Source organism: Mustela nivalis (genome assembly GCF_964662115.1).
Source record: "Mustela nivalis genome assembly, chromosome: 3".
Taxonomy (NCBI): Eukaryota; Metazoa; Chordata; class Mammalia; order Carnivora; family Mustelidae; genus Mustela; species Mustela nivalis.
In genome coordinates, this window is record NC_139022.1 from 123479337 (window position 1) to 123498209 (window position 18873).

An 18873-nucleotide genomic window follows, 5' to 3' on the forward strand; every position below is an offset into this window, starting at 1 on the left:
GTTGGTGGAGGGAGCACGAGCCGGGGCTGGCCAGACGGAGGCTGGGGAGGCTGCATGTGAAAGGGCAAGGTGGGCAGGCCGGGGGCCCACCTGCTTACCTGAAAGACTGCACTTCCGGGGGCTCCTTACAGCTCTGGCCTCGAAGCCTGTGCACATCCTTGGCGGCTGCCCGCATCATCTTGTCTGTCTGGAGCTCACCCTTGTGCTCTCCTCGGTCCATCTGTAGGGCAAAGCAAGTGGGGCTGTAAGGTAGTACAGAGTCCTCAGGGCCTCTAGAAAGGGGTCAGCCAATGACAACTTCCTAGCACGAATGAGGAGTCTACTGTAGACAAAAAGAGGATCACAGAATGGGCTCGCCCACTCCTTCCTGTTCAGAATGGTGAGGAGACACGATCCCACCGTCTGTCAGGGTGGACAGGTTTTTAGGGCCAGGGAACTGACTATCTGTGTGGTAAGGAGATAAGGGCTGCCTAATGAGGTGTGTGCTACCTTTCTAATCCTCAGGGCCACCTAAAAAGGTACATTTTATAATTACTTCTATATTATAGATGCAGAAATGGAGGCTCAGGCAGGTTAAGAAATTTCTTTAATTTCAAACCACTAAGAAGTGGCAGAAATCCAATTCCAATCATTCAGCTGCACTCAAGGGCTCTAGGGACACTGCACCCCTTCTTTCTAATGCAAACCCCTGTACGCACTTTTGAGAATAAACCACAAAGAGCCCTAAAATACCCATGTACCACATACTTGAAAACACTGCAATGAAGATGGAATTTTGGTAAATGAAGTCATGATTTTTTTTTTTAAAGATTTATTTATTTGAGAGATAGGAGAGAGAGAGAGAGAGAGAGAGAGAGAATCCCCAAGCAGGCTCCCCACTGAGCACGGGGCCCGATGTGGGTCTCAATCCCAGGACCCCGAGATCACACCCTGAGCTGAAATCAGCTGCTCCAGTGAAGCCATCATTTAAATGGTTCTTTAATGGGAGGTCACTCTCCTCTCTCTCTCTCTCTCAGTCAAATAAATAAATAAAATCTTAAAAAAAAAATAGGAGGTCACTCTCAGACAGTCATGGATATCCTATTCTTTTGCTATTTGAGAGGTCCGGTTTCCTCCCTTTCCTCTCTTCCTCCCTCCCTGCTTCCTTTCCTCTTTCTTTTCTTTTTCTTTCTTTCTCTTTGACTTTACCTATTATAAGGATATGGGATATAAGTAATAAAGTAGAAACAAATAAACATTTCTGGAACTCCTGAATTACCAGAGTCCATTTGAAGCCCCCAGGCGGGTCCAGACCTCAGGGGCCCACCAACACTTTCCTACACTAAGGCATTCTCACCTGCACCAAGAGCTGGGACTTCAGCTAGTGGCACTCCCAGCAACCCAGGCAGGTGCCCTCTGTAAGGTACTTTGTTTGGCTGCAGAGAAAACTAGCAAGGGTCATTCCTGCCCTGGGGGACAGTCCAGGAGTGGCAGAGATCTTATACGGGAGTTGAAAATGGCGCCTGTGTATTGACCCTGTGTTGCAGCTTTTTCAGGACGGGTTGGGACCTGTCAGCTCACAAGCCCTCTGGTGCCAACGTCAAATTTTTAAGGCTCTAAATATCCTATTGCTCTAAATATAGCTCAAAAATGTCAATTTTTTTTTTTTAAAGTCATTTAGAAACTGCCAGCTTTGCAGACCCCATAAAGTTGTACCCATCATCCGCTAGCCATAGATAAGATAAACCTCAGGGCCATCAAGGACTGGAAGCCGCCCTCTGGAGCTCTCTGACCCAGACAGTCCTGTGCTGCTGAGGACCAGGTCTAGACGCTACATGCTCCCCATCCCCTGCCCTCCTCTCCTCTAGGTGGCGGCCCAGAGCCATCGCCTTTGGGAGTTCTCCTGCTGGGAGGGACCTCCTCCAGGTGCAAACGTGTTATCTTTGGAGACAGTACTCTGTGCAACCGCTGAAGCAGACGCTGGGGCAGGTCAGTGCTCTGTATCTACTCTATCCAGGTGTGTGCCCCATCGCAGATTAGGTCCCCAGGAAGTGTGACTAATAGGCCTTGCACAGACATGGAAATACAGCAAGAGGGCCTGCAGCCAGGTCGAGAGTTAAAAAAGGGATGCCTGGATCCCTCTGCTGATAGGAATAAGAGGCCCTGGGAACACTCTTCGGTGTGCCCTGGGTTTGGAGGCCCTGTCTGAAGCTCTGGCCTCCCGTCTCTGCAGCCCGGGGCCGCCCCCAGGGCAGACCGGGCTGCCCCCTTTGCCTCTCGCGAGGCTCTCACCCGCTTCTCCAGCATCCTCAGCAGCAGGCGGAAGCGGTCATCCTCACGCAACCACTGCGGCAACTCCTTCTCCCCGTGGCTCTTGGCTTGTTCAAGCTGCTCCTTGAGCTCCTTCAGCACTGAGATCTCCTGAGTCAGCTGACTGTGCCACGTCCTGGTGGCCTGCAGGTCCAGCTCGAGGTCCAGCGACGTGCGGATCAGGCGCTCGGCGCGCAGGGATTTGACCGATGAAGGCTGCGGGGGAAGCGAGAGCTTTGACTGGTTATTAGAAGGCTGGATCCCATGAGCCCCAACAACCTGCCGCCTTAAACCTCAAATACCTCTCTATTGTTCATTCGAAGGCTTCTATTCCACAGAAATGGGGTTCGCCCTCCCCCAGAGCCTGCCTTGATTTCTCCCACGTCCACGGCTTATGTTTAGTGAGCATTTTTATGTCCCAAGCATGGGGTTGGTGGCAAAGCTGAGGCTGTAGCCCAGGCAGTTGGCCCCAGACCGCACCCACTCACTCCCCACACTGCCCGGTTTCCCGGCTCTCGGTGCCCTCAACGTTCACACTCAGTAAATGGGCTCTTGTCATAATCGTGCTCTGAAGTTGCCTCTCAGTACAGATCTGCCCTCCCTTGAGGGGTGACGTCATGTCTTCCTGACTTTATGTTCCCCTAATGGACATCTGTTGTTTCTGCTTATCTAGCACCCGCTCCCCTGGTCTGACAGTAACCACCACAGTGATCATCTTCTCTTGGGAATCCACTCCTCTGGTGGTTCTCAGGGGACTCCAGGGACAGGAATGTGACCCGAACCTGGACAGTCAGAACCTCAGTGACCGCTTCAGGGTGAGTTTGTTGTCTAAACCCAGCCAATAACCTGCAATTCTGGCACCTTTGCTGAGCAACTTGGAAAAAAAGAGTCTTTACACAGAGGTCAAGAAGCCAGCAAGATATAAATCTGGAAATAATCATGGCCATCTTTCCCACCATCTGGGGTGACCCTTTTTAAGAATTAAGCTATCTGCGGGGAGCAGGGCCATGAGATGGGGACTGAGGCTTGACAGTCTCAACAAAGGCTCAGTTCATGCCTGAAGGTAGTCCAGCATCCTGGGGTTTCCCATTTAATGAGCCAGTAAATTCCCTCTTGCATTTTCAAGCTATATTTGAGTTCTTCAGTTATCTGTACATAAACAATCCTGAGTAATACAACCACTTATTCTCCTTCTTGATCAAAAAATTCTGTAATGATTACAGAATAACTATATGATTGAGGGAGGCAGAATTCTCAGTTGGCCTGGAGTTTCCCACTCCCAACATACATGCTCGTAGAATGCCCTCCTCTTCAGTGTTGGGGGCAGGTGGTCTGTGAATATCATGGGATAGCATGCCCATGATTAAGTAATTCATCAGTTGACTCTGAGTTAAAAAGAGAGATGTTCCTGGGTCGGCCTGACCCAATACAATGAGCCCCGAAATGGTGAACTGGGCCCTTCTTGGAAACAGGTCTCCTGCTGGCCTTGAAGACACAATCTGTACTGTGGAAAGGACCACATGGCAAGGGCCCAAGAATGACCTCTGGGTCCTGTGAGCAGCCCCAAGCCTGAAGCTAGTAAGAAAACACAAGGCGAGGGAGTCTGCCAACTGAGGGAGGCTGGGAATGAATCCTTCCCTACTCACACTTACACAGGACGATGCAGTCAGTCAGCACCTAGATGTGAGGCTGCTGAGACCCTGAGCGGAGGCTCCAGCCAACCTAGGCCTGAACTCCTGACCTGTGGAAACTATGAGATACTGAATTTGTAGTATTTTAAGGTGCTAAGTTTGCTGTGACTTGTTATGCAGCAACAGAGAACAAACACAAGGGCTGATACAAGGATTTGGGACATGGTACAGAAAACACTACTGTGAGAGCTTCCCTGAGTCAAGGCAGCCAGCACACTTGTGGGACCATGAAGCAACTCAGCGCGGAAGTTCTGTAATGCCCTTCCAGGGAGAGCCCTGTCTAGTCTGTACTCGTAAGTGAGCACAGTCAGGAAATCCAGCTGAGGGATCTCTGCGACTCAAGTTCTCAGAGGAACAAGTGAAGGTGCTTTGTTCTGACTGACATCCACTCCCGGAAACTTGCCCGGACAGGCCGAAGCAGAGACTAAGCTCAGGCATGGAGTGGAAGAAGAACTTAGCGCCCAAGCACCCAGGCCCAGCCTCCGGACTGTCCTGTGTCTCAGATCACAGGGCGTGAAGGAAATGCAGGCTCAGATCCATCTGTCAAGGGCTCCCTCTATCAAGTCTTCCCCTTGGCTAAGAGGAAGAAGAGGGGAAGAAGGGTGAACTGTGAGGGCCTGTCTTGACAGGGAGTTGTAGCCAATGGAGGGGGGAGCAAGCAGGTGCTTCCAGAGGCATTTCTCCTGGAGCGGATCATGAAACAATTGTTCTAGAATCTTCCAAGGGGCTTATTATAATGCAGTTTCCAGGACCCCACCCCTACTGCCTGAATGAGACTGTCTGGGAGTGTGGCCTGAGAAATGTGCATTGTTAGTAACCTCCCCAGAAGACTCCCCGTGCTCTTGAGACTGCAGCACCAGCTACAGCAGATGGGGGTGGAAAAGGGGAACCCAGGCTGGCAGTGAGCCAGCCCCTACCATTGGAGGCCAGGTCCATATTCCTGGGCAGCCAGCCATGTGCACCCTCTTCTGGGTGGCTTCCTTTCTCCTGCGCTCTCTAGTTCCAGAGACTGGGGGGCACGGTGGTGACAGACAAAGGACCTACTCCTGGTTGGCAGGAGTCTGCTGTTGGCAGCCAGTCTGTGGGAGGTCTGTGGGAGGAGCCCTTCCCTGACTGGGGCCGCTGGCACTTTCTCCTTGCGCCTTCTTTTTGTTTTGCTCTCTCTACTTTCTGACATTCCAACTCCTGTTTCTTCGAGTTCTGCAAACTCCCCAGAACTGCCGGGAAGTCTGTCTATACTGACAGCCCAGAGTGGGAAGGGCCCGTGTGCATCTCTGCAGCTCTGACTTGCAACCAAGTGTGCATATCAGGAGTTAGTCCTTTGCCTAACACGGTCCCAGCCTGATCTCTGAGCCAAGACTCCATCAGGCAAGGGGAGATTTCTCTACAAAGGCAGCTTGTGGCCTCTTCCCAGTGCTTTTCCAGCTGGACTGAGAAGCCCGTTTGCACCTCCCCGCTTCTGGCTTGGAGGTGTCCAGCTTCTCTGCCAGCAGGGTGGGCTGTCAGAACATTTGCTCAGTCAGCTGCATGACGCGCTGGGCAGAGTCATGCAAGAGGCAGCTTCCACCAGCCTGGGACACCTTGGTTAGTTCTTTATGACTTTGATTTCTACTCTGGAAGACAAGGATAAGTATGCACACTCTGGACCTAACCTATTCAGCATCACAATGATGTGACATTTGCCCTCTGACACCTCCCTAGTGCCTACACATGCCCTGGGTTCATAAACACTGCCACGCTTGCAAAGGCAACCTTCTTCACACAGGGGCTGAGAAGAAACGGTCAGACACAGGGGCATGTGCTTGGGGAGATGACCAACAGCTCCGAGGGGACTGTCTTACCCGCTTCATCCGGACACTGCGCCGCTCCAGGGAGTTTCGAACAAAAGGTGGCTTCTTGGACAGCGTGGAGCTGTCGCTGTCACTTCGGTTCAGCTGCAGGAGAAAAGTCCTGGGAAGTTAATTAGAACTCGAGTACGTCTGGAAGGCACACTGTGGCCAGAAGGGTGGTGGGGTTGCCACGCAGTTGGCAGTGCTGTGGGGCTGTCACCACATAGACTGACTCCAGGATCTCATGGCCCCTGGACCTAGCACAGCAAGGCTGTTTGCATGGACTCTTCCCTGTCACCCACAGAGCCACTGGCAAGACACACGTGGCTGAAATGTCTAAGTCAAGATGGGCGGGCACAGACTCTGTGAACTCTCCCCTGCTCATGTCCTCTCCCCAGAGGGCCAACACTTACTCTCCGTGGCCGGTGATCACGCTTTTGTACCAAGAGTGCCCCTGACGGAGGAAGACAGGAGAGGGAGGCTGCAGCGACTGCACGTCCCAGGATACACAGCCCAGGGGTTTATTTCTCGAATCACATTTGCAGGGGTGGGTGGTGCAATGGCCACGGCCTGAGGCAACAGAGCCCTCCAGAGAAGTTCTTTGTGCCATTACTTTTGTGGTTACTGATAATTATTAGTAATAATGTTATTTTTCTGTATTATTAATAACTATATATAATTTATATATTTATGTATAAATAATTTATAATTAACATTAATTAGTAATATTAATAAATGTTATCAATCTGCAATGTTAATGGGCACAGGAACCCCAGGGATGTAACTGACAAAAGCTCCTGCAGGAGGCAGAATCTGGATCAGAATCAGGAAGAGAATAATAGAAATAATCATAAGGATTGTGTTGCGTGCTTTATGGACAGTACATCTAATCTTCACACAGTCCTAATGGAGAACATTGAGGCCCAGGGAGACTTAAGAATTTTTTTTTTTTACAAACCGCAAGGCTGGTGAGCATCAGAACAAGAGTTCCAAGTCTGGTCAGTCTGACTCGAGGCCAGGTCCTCTCCTAGCCCCCAGGATGCACGGAGGGCTCAGAGTTGAAACTACATACAGATGGAGGTGTGGACCATCTTGACTGGGATGGGTGTGTACAATGGCTCGATACTCATACCAGGAGGCGGCTTTATCCCACACTACTCCCATCCCAAGGCGACCCTCGCAGACTGTGCCATACCACCTAGCCATACCCATCAAAACCATTGATCCTGAGGTGGTAGCTGCTCACGGGTCAATGGTGATGTTAGAGAAGAGTGACGAAAGCCAGATTAGATCCTAAACTTATCTCTTCCTCGTGTAAAGATGTTTTGCTGCATTCACTCTCAGCCATGGTAGAGAATATTGTTGCTCTGTAATATTTCTATGTAATAACTAGGGAAACCAGCAATGAAGATGTGAAATATCTGACAGTCCGAGGCAGCTAGTTCAGGAAGGCGAGTCTTGGAAGAACTGTGTTCATCAGGTCAGTGTGAGCCGAGCATGTGACAGTACCGCGGAGAACTCTCCAAGTGTCAAATACACAGGGGCTGTGCAGAGCTGGAGGGAGTATAATTAAATACACTGTCCCTACACTCATGGACTTCAAGTTCAGCGGCTCGCCTGATCCAGGGAAACTAATCAAATGACACTGGCTGTGCTGAAGATCAAAGAAGGGAGAAGCCAGCAGAGGACACTTGGTATGCAAAAGTGTGACACCAGGCCAGCAGAATAGACAAGGCTTCAATAGACTGGGGGACAGCAAAGGAAGTCCTTCAGGCGGTGGCTCTGAGTAATAGGAAGACTGTGGGTTCTCCTAGCTTTGCACCTAATAAGCTGCGTGACCCAGAGCAAAGTGTTCTGACTTTCTGAGTCTCGATTTCCGCATCTGTGAAATGGGGTAAACACAATTTACCTTTGCAGGCTTGTTTCTGAGATCAGAGGACACAGAAAACATGTGCTTTTTTGTGGGAGAGGTTGCTGCTTAGCATCCCAGACCCCATCCCATGCATGGGGAAAGCCGCAGCTTAGGACTCAAGGTGGGAGACAAAGCCCACCCTACATGAAGGAGGCTGGCAGTGCCAGAGTGTGCCTTTCCTGGCCTCACTTGCAGCTACAGTAGGCACAGGACATGGCTTTGCCCATTGGACGCAACTGTCCCAGGCTCTGAATCACAACTTGGTTAGCTGTACCCAATGCTCTGTGACTCGGCCTCTCAGACTGGACAAGCCCACCTGCTTCTGTTGCACGAGCATGCCGTACCTGTACCTCAGGGAGGTAAGGAGAGGTGACAGCAGCAGGCAGAGTGGCTCTGGCCTCCGTAGGGCAGGAGCCTCTGGGGGAGAGATCAGTGTCAAATCCGGTGGCAGCAGTGGGACCAGCTGGGCCAAGTTCGGCAGCAGCTCTGGCTGTATCCTCACCTGACTGGCTGTGTGGGACATTTTGGCTGGGGTCTGGCCTGCCCTCTTCCCTTCTGATTTCTGAGGCTGGTTCTGCAGTTTTCCCACTCGTCCAGTGAATATGTGAGCTACTTGGTTTCTTTTCCAAAAGACTGTTTCCTGCAATAGCGTTCACAGTCTGTTTCTGTTGCTCCCATGAAGAACCTGACTGGCATAAGCCTTGATACAAGGAACTAGAGTGCCCTAAGTCCCAGACTGGGAAACATGGAGCTGTCTGTGTCCCAGAGGGGAGGCTGGGGCCCAGACCCCAATCCCAATATTTCCTGTTGAGAATTTGGTAATACTCATTTCGTGGATCCAAAATGGAGGGTTACATTGTTACCAGACTGTATGCCAACAGAGTTTTAGGGGAAATGATAGGAAGAAATTTAGGCTATTGTACCACTGGCTTCTTCCTGCAGCCTTCAGTAAGATTTTACAAGATGAGATAACCTTGGGAGGAAGTGGAACGGTCAGAAAGCGAAAGAGGAAAAATACAGGTATGCCTGCTTTCTGAAAGTTCGCGGGACGTCACTTTGCCTTTACAAAAGACCCACGTTAGGACCTGTTTTTGCTAGCTGAAAGGAATGTGAAGAGGATTTTCACTTTTATGAAAAAGAGAAAGAACAAGGCTCAGTGTTGGATTTGCAGCGAGCCCTTAGGGAGGCAGCAGCACCCTGAGGATGATGGCGCACCCCCCACTCTCCTTCCCCAAAACTACACTGAGCATGTCAGCAGCCAGCTCCCATTGCTCTCAACTGTGTCTGAGAGCATCTGTGTATTATCTTGATTTATGCTGTGCTATCTTTCAGTGAGATGTATCAGAAAGGTATCAGAAAAGCCTCTTTGAGGTTACTTTTTAGGTCTGGGGATGTTAAAAAATTTTCCATAAAAATTATGGTAACTGCTTCTTCACCTTTTGTCACTTTGGCTTTGCTGTGAGAAAGGCCCCTTTTGCCTGTTGCATGGAACACACGCCGCCTAGGGATTTCTTAATTTGCAGCCTTGCAGGGTTGGAAACTGGTCCGGATAATGAAACAGGGGAAGGGGCCCCTGTGGTGCTAGGTGTGTTACAGTTGCTTATTAAACAGCTTCAGAGATCCTGGTTATTTGAAGATGCCAATCCTGGGAAAGGGCCACTTAACATGAATCCATATAAACAGGGGACCAGGGATGCCTGGATGGCTCAGTCAGTTACGTGTCTGATCCTGGAATCTGGGGATTGAGTCCTACATTGGGCTCCTTGCTCAGCAGGGAGCCTGCTTCTTACTCTGCCTGCCCTGCCTGGCGCTCCCCCTGCTTGTGTGCTCTCTTTGACAAATAAATAAATAAAATCTTAAACAAACAAAACAAAACAGGGGACCAGAATCTTATAGTAAATATTGGGGGTGAAAAACTTCGTGTCTAGTTGGAAAGGGGAAATACTTTAACAAAGTTATATCTTCTACATTCCATTTGACAAAATTACAATTGCATTCTTTAATTCTGATGAAAAAGAATGAATCAAACATGAATTTCTTTCGGTGTGATTTTTCTGACAAGTGGTGTTCTTTACTTTATGTCTGAATTCCACTGCACAGTCATAAAGCCAGTAATTTTGCCCAAACCAGAGGATTTTATCCATTCATCCTAAGGGCTTTTCTAAATCCTTCAAATTATTCACACTTGCAACAGGAGTTGGATTTTTCTCTTCTTCAGCTGTGAGTGGCTTAACTGCTGGATTCTCCACATGTGATTCACGAATCCCCTGAGGTCAACATTCCCTTCAGGGACTTCAGGAAACTCTGTACCTTTCCCGGGATATAGCCACCGTGACATGTTTACAAGCTCAATTAGCTAAAGGCGGGACACAGAAGGTAGGGATTTACGTTATTTTGGGGAAAGACTAAGGGAATGTTTTTGTGGGAATAACTGGTGTACCTTGTAAACTGGTGACATGATCATATTATAAAAAAATTAGCTTCTCTACTCAATCTTAGAATTTTGGCAGTGGATACTGAATCCCCTCAATATCCCCTGTTCCTCCCAAATTACAGTGGACGGCTAAGTGTCAGGTTGACGACATAGGCTGGGTTGCATGGACTTCTCCTTCTCTGACAACTTACTGGAACATTAGACACAGAAGGTTCTGTCTTTGCTTCTAGTTAATGTTCGCTGGTTCTCCATGGTAGAGGGTAAGGAAGGATGTTGACCCAGGACTCAGGGGAAGTGTGCCTGTGTTATATCTGTGCCATCCCTGAGGAAGGCTGGGACCCTCTCAGACATGGGAAGGGCTCAAACCCTCCATTTATAGTGGAATGAGAGAAGGAGGCAGGCCTGGGAAGGGGTAGCCTAATGAGATGGATACACAGGGAAAGGGACGAGGGAGCATGAGCCTACTGCAGGACTTCTTAACTCCAGTGCAGCCTGTAGAGAAGGCTGGCAACCAAAGCAGGTAAAGAGGGCCAGGCGGCCAGAGTGAACTTGCCAGCCCATCCCCTCCAACCATCTAAGGGCAGATGTCCCCACTGCTTAGCTCCAGCCCCCTGCTGCTGTGAGAGAATGTGCAGCCCATGGGGACAGGCAGTTTTTCTTTTTCTTTTTTTTTTTTTTTTCAAGAGAAACTCAAATTTTATGTGAAATCTCATTTTTATTTTATTTTTAATTGCCTTCCCTGACTTTTCAATGTTAGCGACAGGTTCAATGAAATCCAACCAACCAACCTGCGGCTACGTAGTATGGACATGTTGCCTTTTTGCAACCTCAGACTGCATGCTAGGATCACCCTGCAAGTGGCGAAGGAATGCCCATTTGGGGACAGGGAGGGGTCAGTCTGATCTCAGCAAGTGGTTGTGTAGAAGGGAAAGGCAGGCTGTGAAGAAGGAGGGGAGAGCTGGTGGGAATGATAAAGGAAACACTGGCCTTGCACAGCTTACCAAGCTTTTCCCATACTTGCTCTAATTCAATCCCTGGGAACAATCCTTTGAAGTCGCTGTATTAACTCTGCATGCAGTAAGGTGTTAACTCGCCCGAGGACAGCTGACAAAGTAAGATGCATGAGGATTTGCACCCAGAACCACGTGAGGCCCCAGCCTCTCATGACTCCTCGGGAAGCAGGTGTCCTAGGAGAAGAGCAGTACCATGCATTTGCTTACCCGGCATACATACTGGCTTTGGGGTCCCGGGGAGAAGGTCTTAGAGCGGATGATGGTGCTCCCCCGCAGAAAGGGTCCTGGGGATGGTGCGCCCACCCGGCGGTCCTTGGGCCGCACCACTGTGGGAGAGGGGGCCGGGGTCTCTGTGTTGGTCTCTTTGTCCACCTGAAGAAGAAGTCAGATTTTTGAGGCTATTCGTATCCACAGTGTCTTGGCCACCGAGCTGAGGCTCTTGGAGCAGACTCCCCAGCTGCTCCCCAATCCCATCATCTGGCCTTTGACCCACAGATACAGCTGGGGGTTTTGTGCCAGGACAGCACCCGAGTGCTGGGCGGGCCTCTATTCCTTCATGTGGCTTGGAGCATATTCAGTCCCCAAACAAGCTCACTTGAGCAGTATGTGGACGGATGTCCTCGACTTCATGCCCTCAAGACGTCTATGCCAACCACATTTTGACAAAGCCACACCCAAGGCCTCCAGTGCTGCCGCCAAGAACCGCAGATGCTTCCCTGGAATTACGCAGGCAACCCGCAAATCTCAGTCTTTCAACCCGGGGAGCAGGTTTTCTACTGTCCCTTTACAGGGGGCACCAGCAACAGACAAGCAAACAAGAACACCTGAATGCAGAGCCCTGTTGGCCTACAGTGCCTTTGCGTAATTTTGAGAAAGGCACCCCTTCTGACTGCAGAGGCTGTAAAAAGACTACTCCGGGCGTGGAGCAGCTGGAAGGCTGCCCGAGATTCTTCTCAGCCCCTCTCGGCCAGGCACCTTTGTGCAGTGCGCAATCCGCAGCTCCACCCAGGTGCCCTGCTCGCCCACAACAGGTTGCTCTACTTCCTGGTGAGCAGAAGACAGAGAGCTCTCTGTGGAGATTGACTCTGGTTATTGTGATTAACCCTTGCACAGCAGGGAAGGAGGTGGTGAGGTGAACCTTACCGGACTCCTTTTTCCTACTGTACTTTGGGTAGATCCAAACAAAGAAACAAGAAACACATTCCTTTGAAACTTAACAATGTGTCAGTGAGGCTGGTATTATTGTATCCATTTTAGAGATGAGGAAATGAAGGCTGGAAGGGACGAAGTCACCTGCCTAAGCCTGCACAGCGAGAGAGTAGCAGAGCCAGCACCTGAACCCAGACCCAGCTGGCCACAAAGCTTGAGGTCAGCCCGGAGATATGGGAGGAGCAGAGGGCAGGACAGAGGAGGGGAGAGCCAGCCTCTCCTCCTTATGGTCACTGAGATGTCCTGCAGTACAGGCAGGGGTGCTGCTATACAACCTTCTGCAGGTCACCCCATTCCGAGGGCCCCCAAGGCTGGAGGCGCCTTTTTGGAATGCCTGGACTCAGGCACCGAGGGCTGTTTCCCCAAGACAGACCTTCCGGCCTCTCTGGTCCTGCCTACCTTTAATGCTGGGCCCTCGTCCCTATCAGGTGAAGCTTTCTCAGCGAAAACATCCTCTCCCTCTTCCTCCTCTTCCTCCTCCTCCTCCTCGGCCACCGCTTCGTTCTCGCTGGTCTCCTCATACCTCCTGTGATGACAAAGAGCTTTGGTTACCAGAGACCACTCTGATTTGCTCGCTTGCCTCTAAATGCACCTCGGGCAGGGCTTCCAAGCCTTTTCACAGCTGAGGACACATTTAAACAAACAAAAATTAGTGGGGTCTAACTGTTGTACAACACAATGCATTTTCATTGTATAGTTTCATTTGGCCAGCGTATTCCCAGCCGACGTATTCCCCCGTGTAACTACTGCCACACTCGATACAGAACATTCCCCGACCCTACATGGTTTCTTGTACCCTCTCCTACATAACCTTTCCTACCCCCAGCCCACCACTGATCAGCTTTCTGTCCCTGCAGGTTGAGTTTTCTAGCATTTTGTAAACATGCAATTAGACAGTATGTGTTCTTTTGTCTCTGGCTTCATTCTCTCCATCTAAAGTCTCTAAGATCCAACTACGTTGGTGACTGTATCGGCAGTTCACCCCTTTTCATTGTCGAGTGGCATTCTCAATGGCATGGATACATCACAATTCATTCAGCTATTCATCTGTCTGGTGAGGAACATTTGAAAGACTTCCATTTCTTGGCAATTATGAATAAAGCTTCTTTTCTTTAAAAAAAAAACTATTTATTTCAGAAAAAGAGAGAGAGAGTACATATAAGCATGAGGGGGAGGAGAGGCAGAGGGAGAGGCAGACACTCTGCTAAGCAGCGAGTCTGATGTGGGGCTTGATCCCAGGATCTAGGATCATGAACTGAGCTAAAGGTAGGCACTTTACTGACTGAGCCACCCCAGCACCCCACTCCTCTTTTTTTTTTCTTCAGATTTTTAAATTTATTTACTTGGGAAAGAGCTAGAGCACAGAGGCAGAGGGAGAGGCAGGCTCACCAGATGTGGGGCTTGATCCCAGGACTATAATGACCTGAGCCAAAGGCAGCCACTTAAATAATGGAGCCACCCAGGGGCCCCTATTTTTTTCTATATGGATATCTGATGGTGTTCTGGCACCATGTGCCAAAGAGTTTATTTTTGGTGATACTTTTCATGATTATTCTTTCCCTTCGGATGTCAGGGCTGGGAGGAGTTGTGACACGTAGACTGCATTTGTTAATTACTAATTTATCTTTAGTCCCATCTTCTCAAAGACATACATAATCACCAGTCTTCTTCTTCTTCTTTTTTTTTTTAAAGATTCTATTTATTTATTTGAGAGAGAGCATGAGCGAGGAGAAGGTCAGAAAGAGTAGCAGACTCCCCATGGAGCTGGGAGCCCGACACGGGACTCGATCTGGAGACTCCAGGATCATGACCCGAGCCGAAGGCAGTCGTCCAGCCAACTGAGCCACCCAGGCGTCCCCATAATCACCAGTCTTCTGATCGGCAGGAGAAGGAACTGGGCTGAAGGAACTCCAGCCCAAAGCAGAGAATCTGACATCCAGTTCGCTGGCTCAGTGAGACTGTGGATAAGCACAAAATCGCCTTTGGGATTTTCCCGATGAGGAGAAAAAATCTTGGATCTCCAGCCTCATGACTAAAACCTCCCCTGCCCTTAGATGGGGACCAGTGCTAATGGACACCCCTTGCTCTCCCTCCCTTGCCCCCACAGCTTCTTGATCTACTCATAAAAGGGCCATTAAATATGGGAACACACGCTGAGCACCTCCTTAAGAACCTGGCAGATGCCACATCACCCAGCTTTTACGGAAGGCTTAATAAGCACCAGGGGCCACGCTAAGGCCTTACAACAACACTGAAAGCAATTCCTGTCTCCATTTTACAGATTTCAAAGCCAGGATCAGTGAATTTCTAGGTCCCATCCAGTGTCACACACCACGAAGGGGGCAGCCAGGTTTTCCATCCAATCTGTCCAACCCCACTAAGTGCTTGACCACCAGGAAAGTCTTTTCTTTTTGACCGTGAACCTGATCTAAATATTTCCGGAAAGGAGAACCGAAAAATCTCAATTGTCATGAGAAACATGATTAAAGTCGACAACATCTTTTCACCCTTTAGAGTGGCCAAATATAGAGAAGGCATGGGAAACGGAGTATATGTCAGAGCAGCCAGTTTGCACAGTGAAGTCAGTGTAGCAGTATCCGCTGTAATAAAACATGGACGTATTTTTGATGAAGAGCTGTAGTTAGACTACATGTAGTATCAGAAAGGGTGTAGGGTTAAGGGTAGTCTTAATTACTGCTGGTGGGACCATCTTATTTGAGAACTATTGTGCAATGCCTATTAAAATGCAAAGCACACGTGCCCTGGTACCCCACAATACCATTTATCAACCTCTGCCCTAGACACACACACACACACACACACACACACACACAAGTTCCCAAGGAGGCAAACACAGGATTTTCACCCTAGTATTGTGTGTGATTACAGTCTCTTATATTTTCTAACACTCTTAGAGCTTCGTTTTGCTTGTGGATCTTAAGAAAGTCCAGGCTTGTGATTGTGGGCACTAAATAAAGCTAAACAAATACAAGGAGGGAGTAACTATGGCATCCTGGCCCTTGGGTGCTGAGAGAACAGAGCGGAAATTAGAACAGAGGGCCAGTCTTTGGGGGACCCCCACATAGGACTCTGCAGCGGAGCGGACACAACGGAGTTAGTTAACATTCCAGGCCAAAAGAAGCCTCCAGTCTTGGGGGGAGGAGGCCTGCAGATGGACTGACTCCAGCACAGCAGCTCTGGGATTCCCAGTCCTCTTTGTAAGTCAGTGTCTAGGGAAGTTTGAATGGCAGGGGTGGGGAGAGAGGGGGCCGAGAAGGGAGAGAGAACAGAAGGCAGTTGCTAGGGGATGGCTTGAAAAGTCTCACCACAAGCTTGGAATTTGGCAGAAACCACTGATCTTGTGCCAGGGTTTTGGAAGACAGGTCCTGGGCCTATTTCCGGCATCAGACCTTTGCACAGCCCAGCCCAGCCCAGCCCAGCCCAGCCCAGCGGTGTGCCACACAGAGAGAGAGAGAGGGAGGAAGAAGGAAAGGGGAGGGAGGAAGCATTGGAAAGGGAGAGGAGAGACAGCGAGAGAAAGGGACATAGGGAGGGAGAGAGAGGGAAAGAGAGAAACTGAGACCGTTTCGAGTGAGCCCTAAAACAAACAAATGAACATACGAAAATTCAGGAACCTTTCCCTACCCTTTAATCGCGTGGAGAAATAAGATGGTAAAAGAGAAGAGTAAAAGTGGGGTGAGGTGGTGAGACAAATCTAGCCCATGGCCAATTTTGGAAAGCCCAAGCTGTGAGTGGTTTTTATATTTTTAAATGACTGAAAAAAAAATCAAAAAGAGAATGATATTTCATGACATGTGCAAATGTATATGAAATTCAAATTTTGGCGTTCGCAAGTGAAGCTTCAATGGCAGAGACATGATGGTTGGTGCGTGTGCCACTGAGGACTCCTTTCATAGCACAACCACAGAGGTGGGTAGACACACCAGAATCCGCATGGCTCACGAAGCAGACATTTATTCTCTGGCCCTTTCCAGAAAACCTCTGCTGAACCCTGGAGTGAAAGGTATTAATGAAAGGCCCTTTCTGAGACCCAATGCATAACTAGGGGGAGGTAACAATAATACAGAAGAGCTCCTGAGTGTTTCCTATGGGACAAAGTCTGTGCTAAGAGCTTATCATGCATAATTCTATTCCGTCGGCAGAATATCCCAGAGTTGTGGCCACTCTTTAAATCTGTTATTTCCTGGAGGCAGAAACAGGTTTAGAGCCACGGTTGAAAGCTGCACATTTGGGTCACTCAGGGAGCTTTTAAAAATTCAGTGATGCGGGGCGCCTGGGTGGCTCAGTGGGTTAAGCCGCTGCCTTCGGCTCAGGTCATGATCTCAGGGTCCTGGGATCGAGTCCCGCATCGGGCTCTCTGATCAGAAGGGAGCCTGCTTCCTCCTCTCTCTCTCTGCCTGCCTCTCTGCCTACTTGTAATCTCTCTCTGTCAAATAAATAAATAAAATCTTTAAAAAAAAAAAAAATTCAGTGATGCTTGGCCTCACCCAGACCTAGGATCCCTCAGGAAGCTGACGGAGTCCGCAGCCCTCTGAGTTCAGAGCACGTGCACTGAAGCCTGACGATATTTCCTCCCAGAGGGCAAATTCACAGGCTCTGGTCACTTCTGAGGTGGAATTTGCCTTCTGCCTTCTGAGCTGGGAGTTAGCAGGCTCTCTTCTCATTTTCTGAGAGATCATTTCTACCATCGACCGAGTGTCCACTATGAACTTTGGGCTTCATCTTCATTACGGCGGCTTCCCCTTCAGCCCTACACAGCAAGCCCCCCGTAGCCGGTGTGACCGCCCAGCCCGCTTTTCCAGATGAGGCTCAGACGAGGTCACAGTGACTCGCCTGACAACAGCTGCCCTGTGGAGGGCAGTGGCCTGGAGGAAGCCCACTATGGACTCTGGAGAGTCGGTTATGCTCTGTTTCTAGATCTGGACGCTGGTTACATGGGTACTTTGGTTTCTGAAAATTCACGGAGCCGTACACTTAGGGGAACTTTTAGGTAAGTGTGTCATACCACGAGAAAAAGTTAAAAATGCTTTGTTAAAGGTGACCAAAGCATAATGAAGCTAAGGTTTGAATTTTGGTCTATACCATTGTTTGCTATGTGTCAGGAGACCTCTCTTTCGGGATCCAAGAGACTAAAGAGCCTCGAAGCACACAGACAGAAAGCTGTCTCCAGCTCTCCTCTGGATACCGAGAAGTCTCTCTGGCAACACATGTCTTTAATATTGCTGGAACACTGACTAATCTCCCTGTTTAGCAGTGAGAGAAGACCTCAGGCCCAGAGCCTTAGTGAGCAATATGTCTAGGCACGTTTTATTGATTACTGCTTGATTTTCATGACATTTAACTTTCTATTACCTTCTGAGGCAGACTTGTCTCATGGCCTACCCAGGATCCACTTCCACTGTCTTCCTTGGTAAGACAACCCTGATATTCATACCCAGCTTTACAGACCTCATTTCCCAGCCTCCCTTGCAGTTAGGTAGGCCAGATGGCTATGCGTGCCCAATGAGAATCAAGCAGAAATTGCTGGGTGGGACTCTGAGGAATGCTCCGTGGTTAAAAAGCATACAAGCACATCTTTTGTCTTTCCTCTTTTCTGATGCCTGTCTGATGGCTGGTGACTCAGCATCCATTTTGAGCTATAAAGCAGTCTCGGTGATGGCAGTCACCCAGTAAAAAGAGCAAAGTGGAAAAAAAAAAAAAAGAAAAAAGGGGCGCCTGGGTGGCTCAGTGGGTTAAGCCGCTGCCTTCGGCTCAGGTCATGATCTCAGGGTCCTGGGATCGAGTCCCACATCGGGCTCTCTGCTCAGCAGGGAGCCTGTTTCCTCCTCTCTCTCTGCCTGCCTCTCTGCCTACTTGTGATCTCTCTCTGTCAAATAAATAAATAAAATCTTTAAAAAAAAAAAAGAGCAAAGTGGAAGGAGAGGAGGAGCCTGGGTTCCCAGCAACACCATGGAGCTGACAGATGAGCCTGGGACTGCTTCCTCCCATTTTTCTTTGTAAGCAACAAAGAAATAAAAGATCTTAATTTAAGCCCATTATTTCTACTCTCTGTTTCTAGCAGTCAAATGCAATTGCTTATTGAAACATCTTCAATTTATGGCAGATTATACCTACTTCTGATATATAGTAATATAAGTCTATTTTTTACCAAAATAAATATAAGTGAGTAAATGCAGACACTAATATGTAAACTAGCACGAGTGAGTTATAGATCACAAAATGACCAATTGGGAAGAAATTTTATCAGGCTATATACAATTTATCTTGGAATAACACAAGTTATGTGCATGGGTCCACATATATATGGATTTTTTTGATAAATACACTACAGTGCTATATACATATCTTCTCTTCCTTATGAATTTCTTAACATTTTTTTCCTAGGGGCACCAGGGTGGTTCAGTTGGTTAAGTATCTACCTTTGGCTCAGGTCATGATCTCCCTTTGCCTACAGCTCCCCCTACTTGTGCTCAAT

At 49.0% G+C, this 18873-nt stretch overlaps 1 protein-coding gene across 3 annotated transcripts in view; it reads right to left on the reverse strand.

The window, feature by feature from the left end:
• The window catches only part of WWC1 (WW and C2 domain containing 1), a 151553-nt gene that overhangs the window by 1907 nt on the left and 130773 nt on the right, over positions 1–18873 (reverse strand). For 2 of the 3 annotated variants that reach the window (XM_082724116.1, XM_082724114.1), the window contains 5 exons: positions 12777–12903; positions 11376–11540; positions 5822–5914; positions 2272–2523; positions 99–220 (listed from right to left, as the gene is read on the reverse strand). In XM_082724116.1, coding sequence (XP_082580242.1) covers positions 99–220; positions 2272–2523; positions 5822–5914; positions 11376–11540; positions 12777–12903 — 759 coding nt within the window. The remainder of the gene's footprint in view (positions 1–98; positions 221–2271; positions 2524–5821; positions 5915–11375; positions 11541–12776; positions 12904–18873) is intronic. The other variant, XM_082724115.1, reaches the window with a different exon arrangement.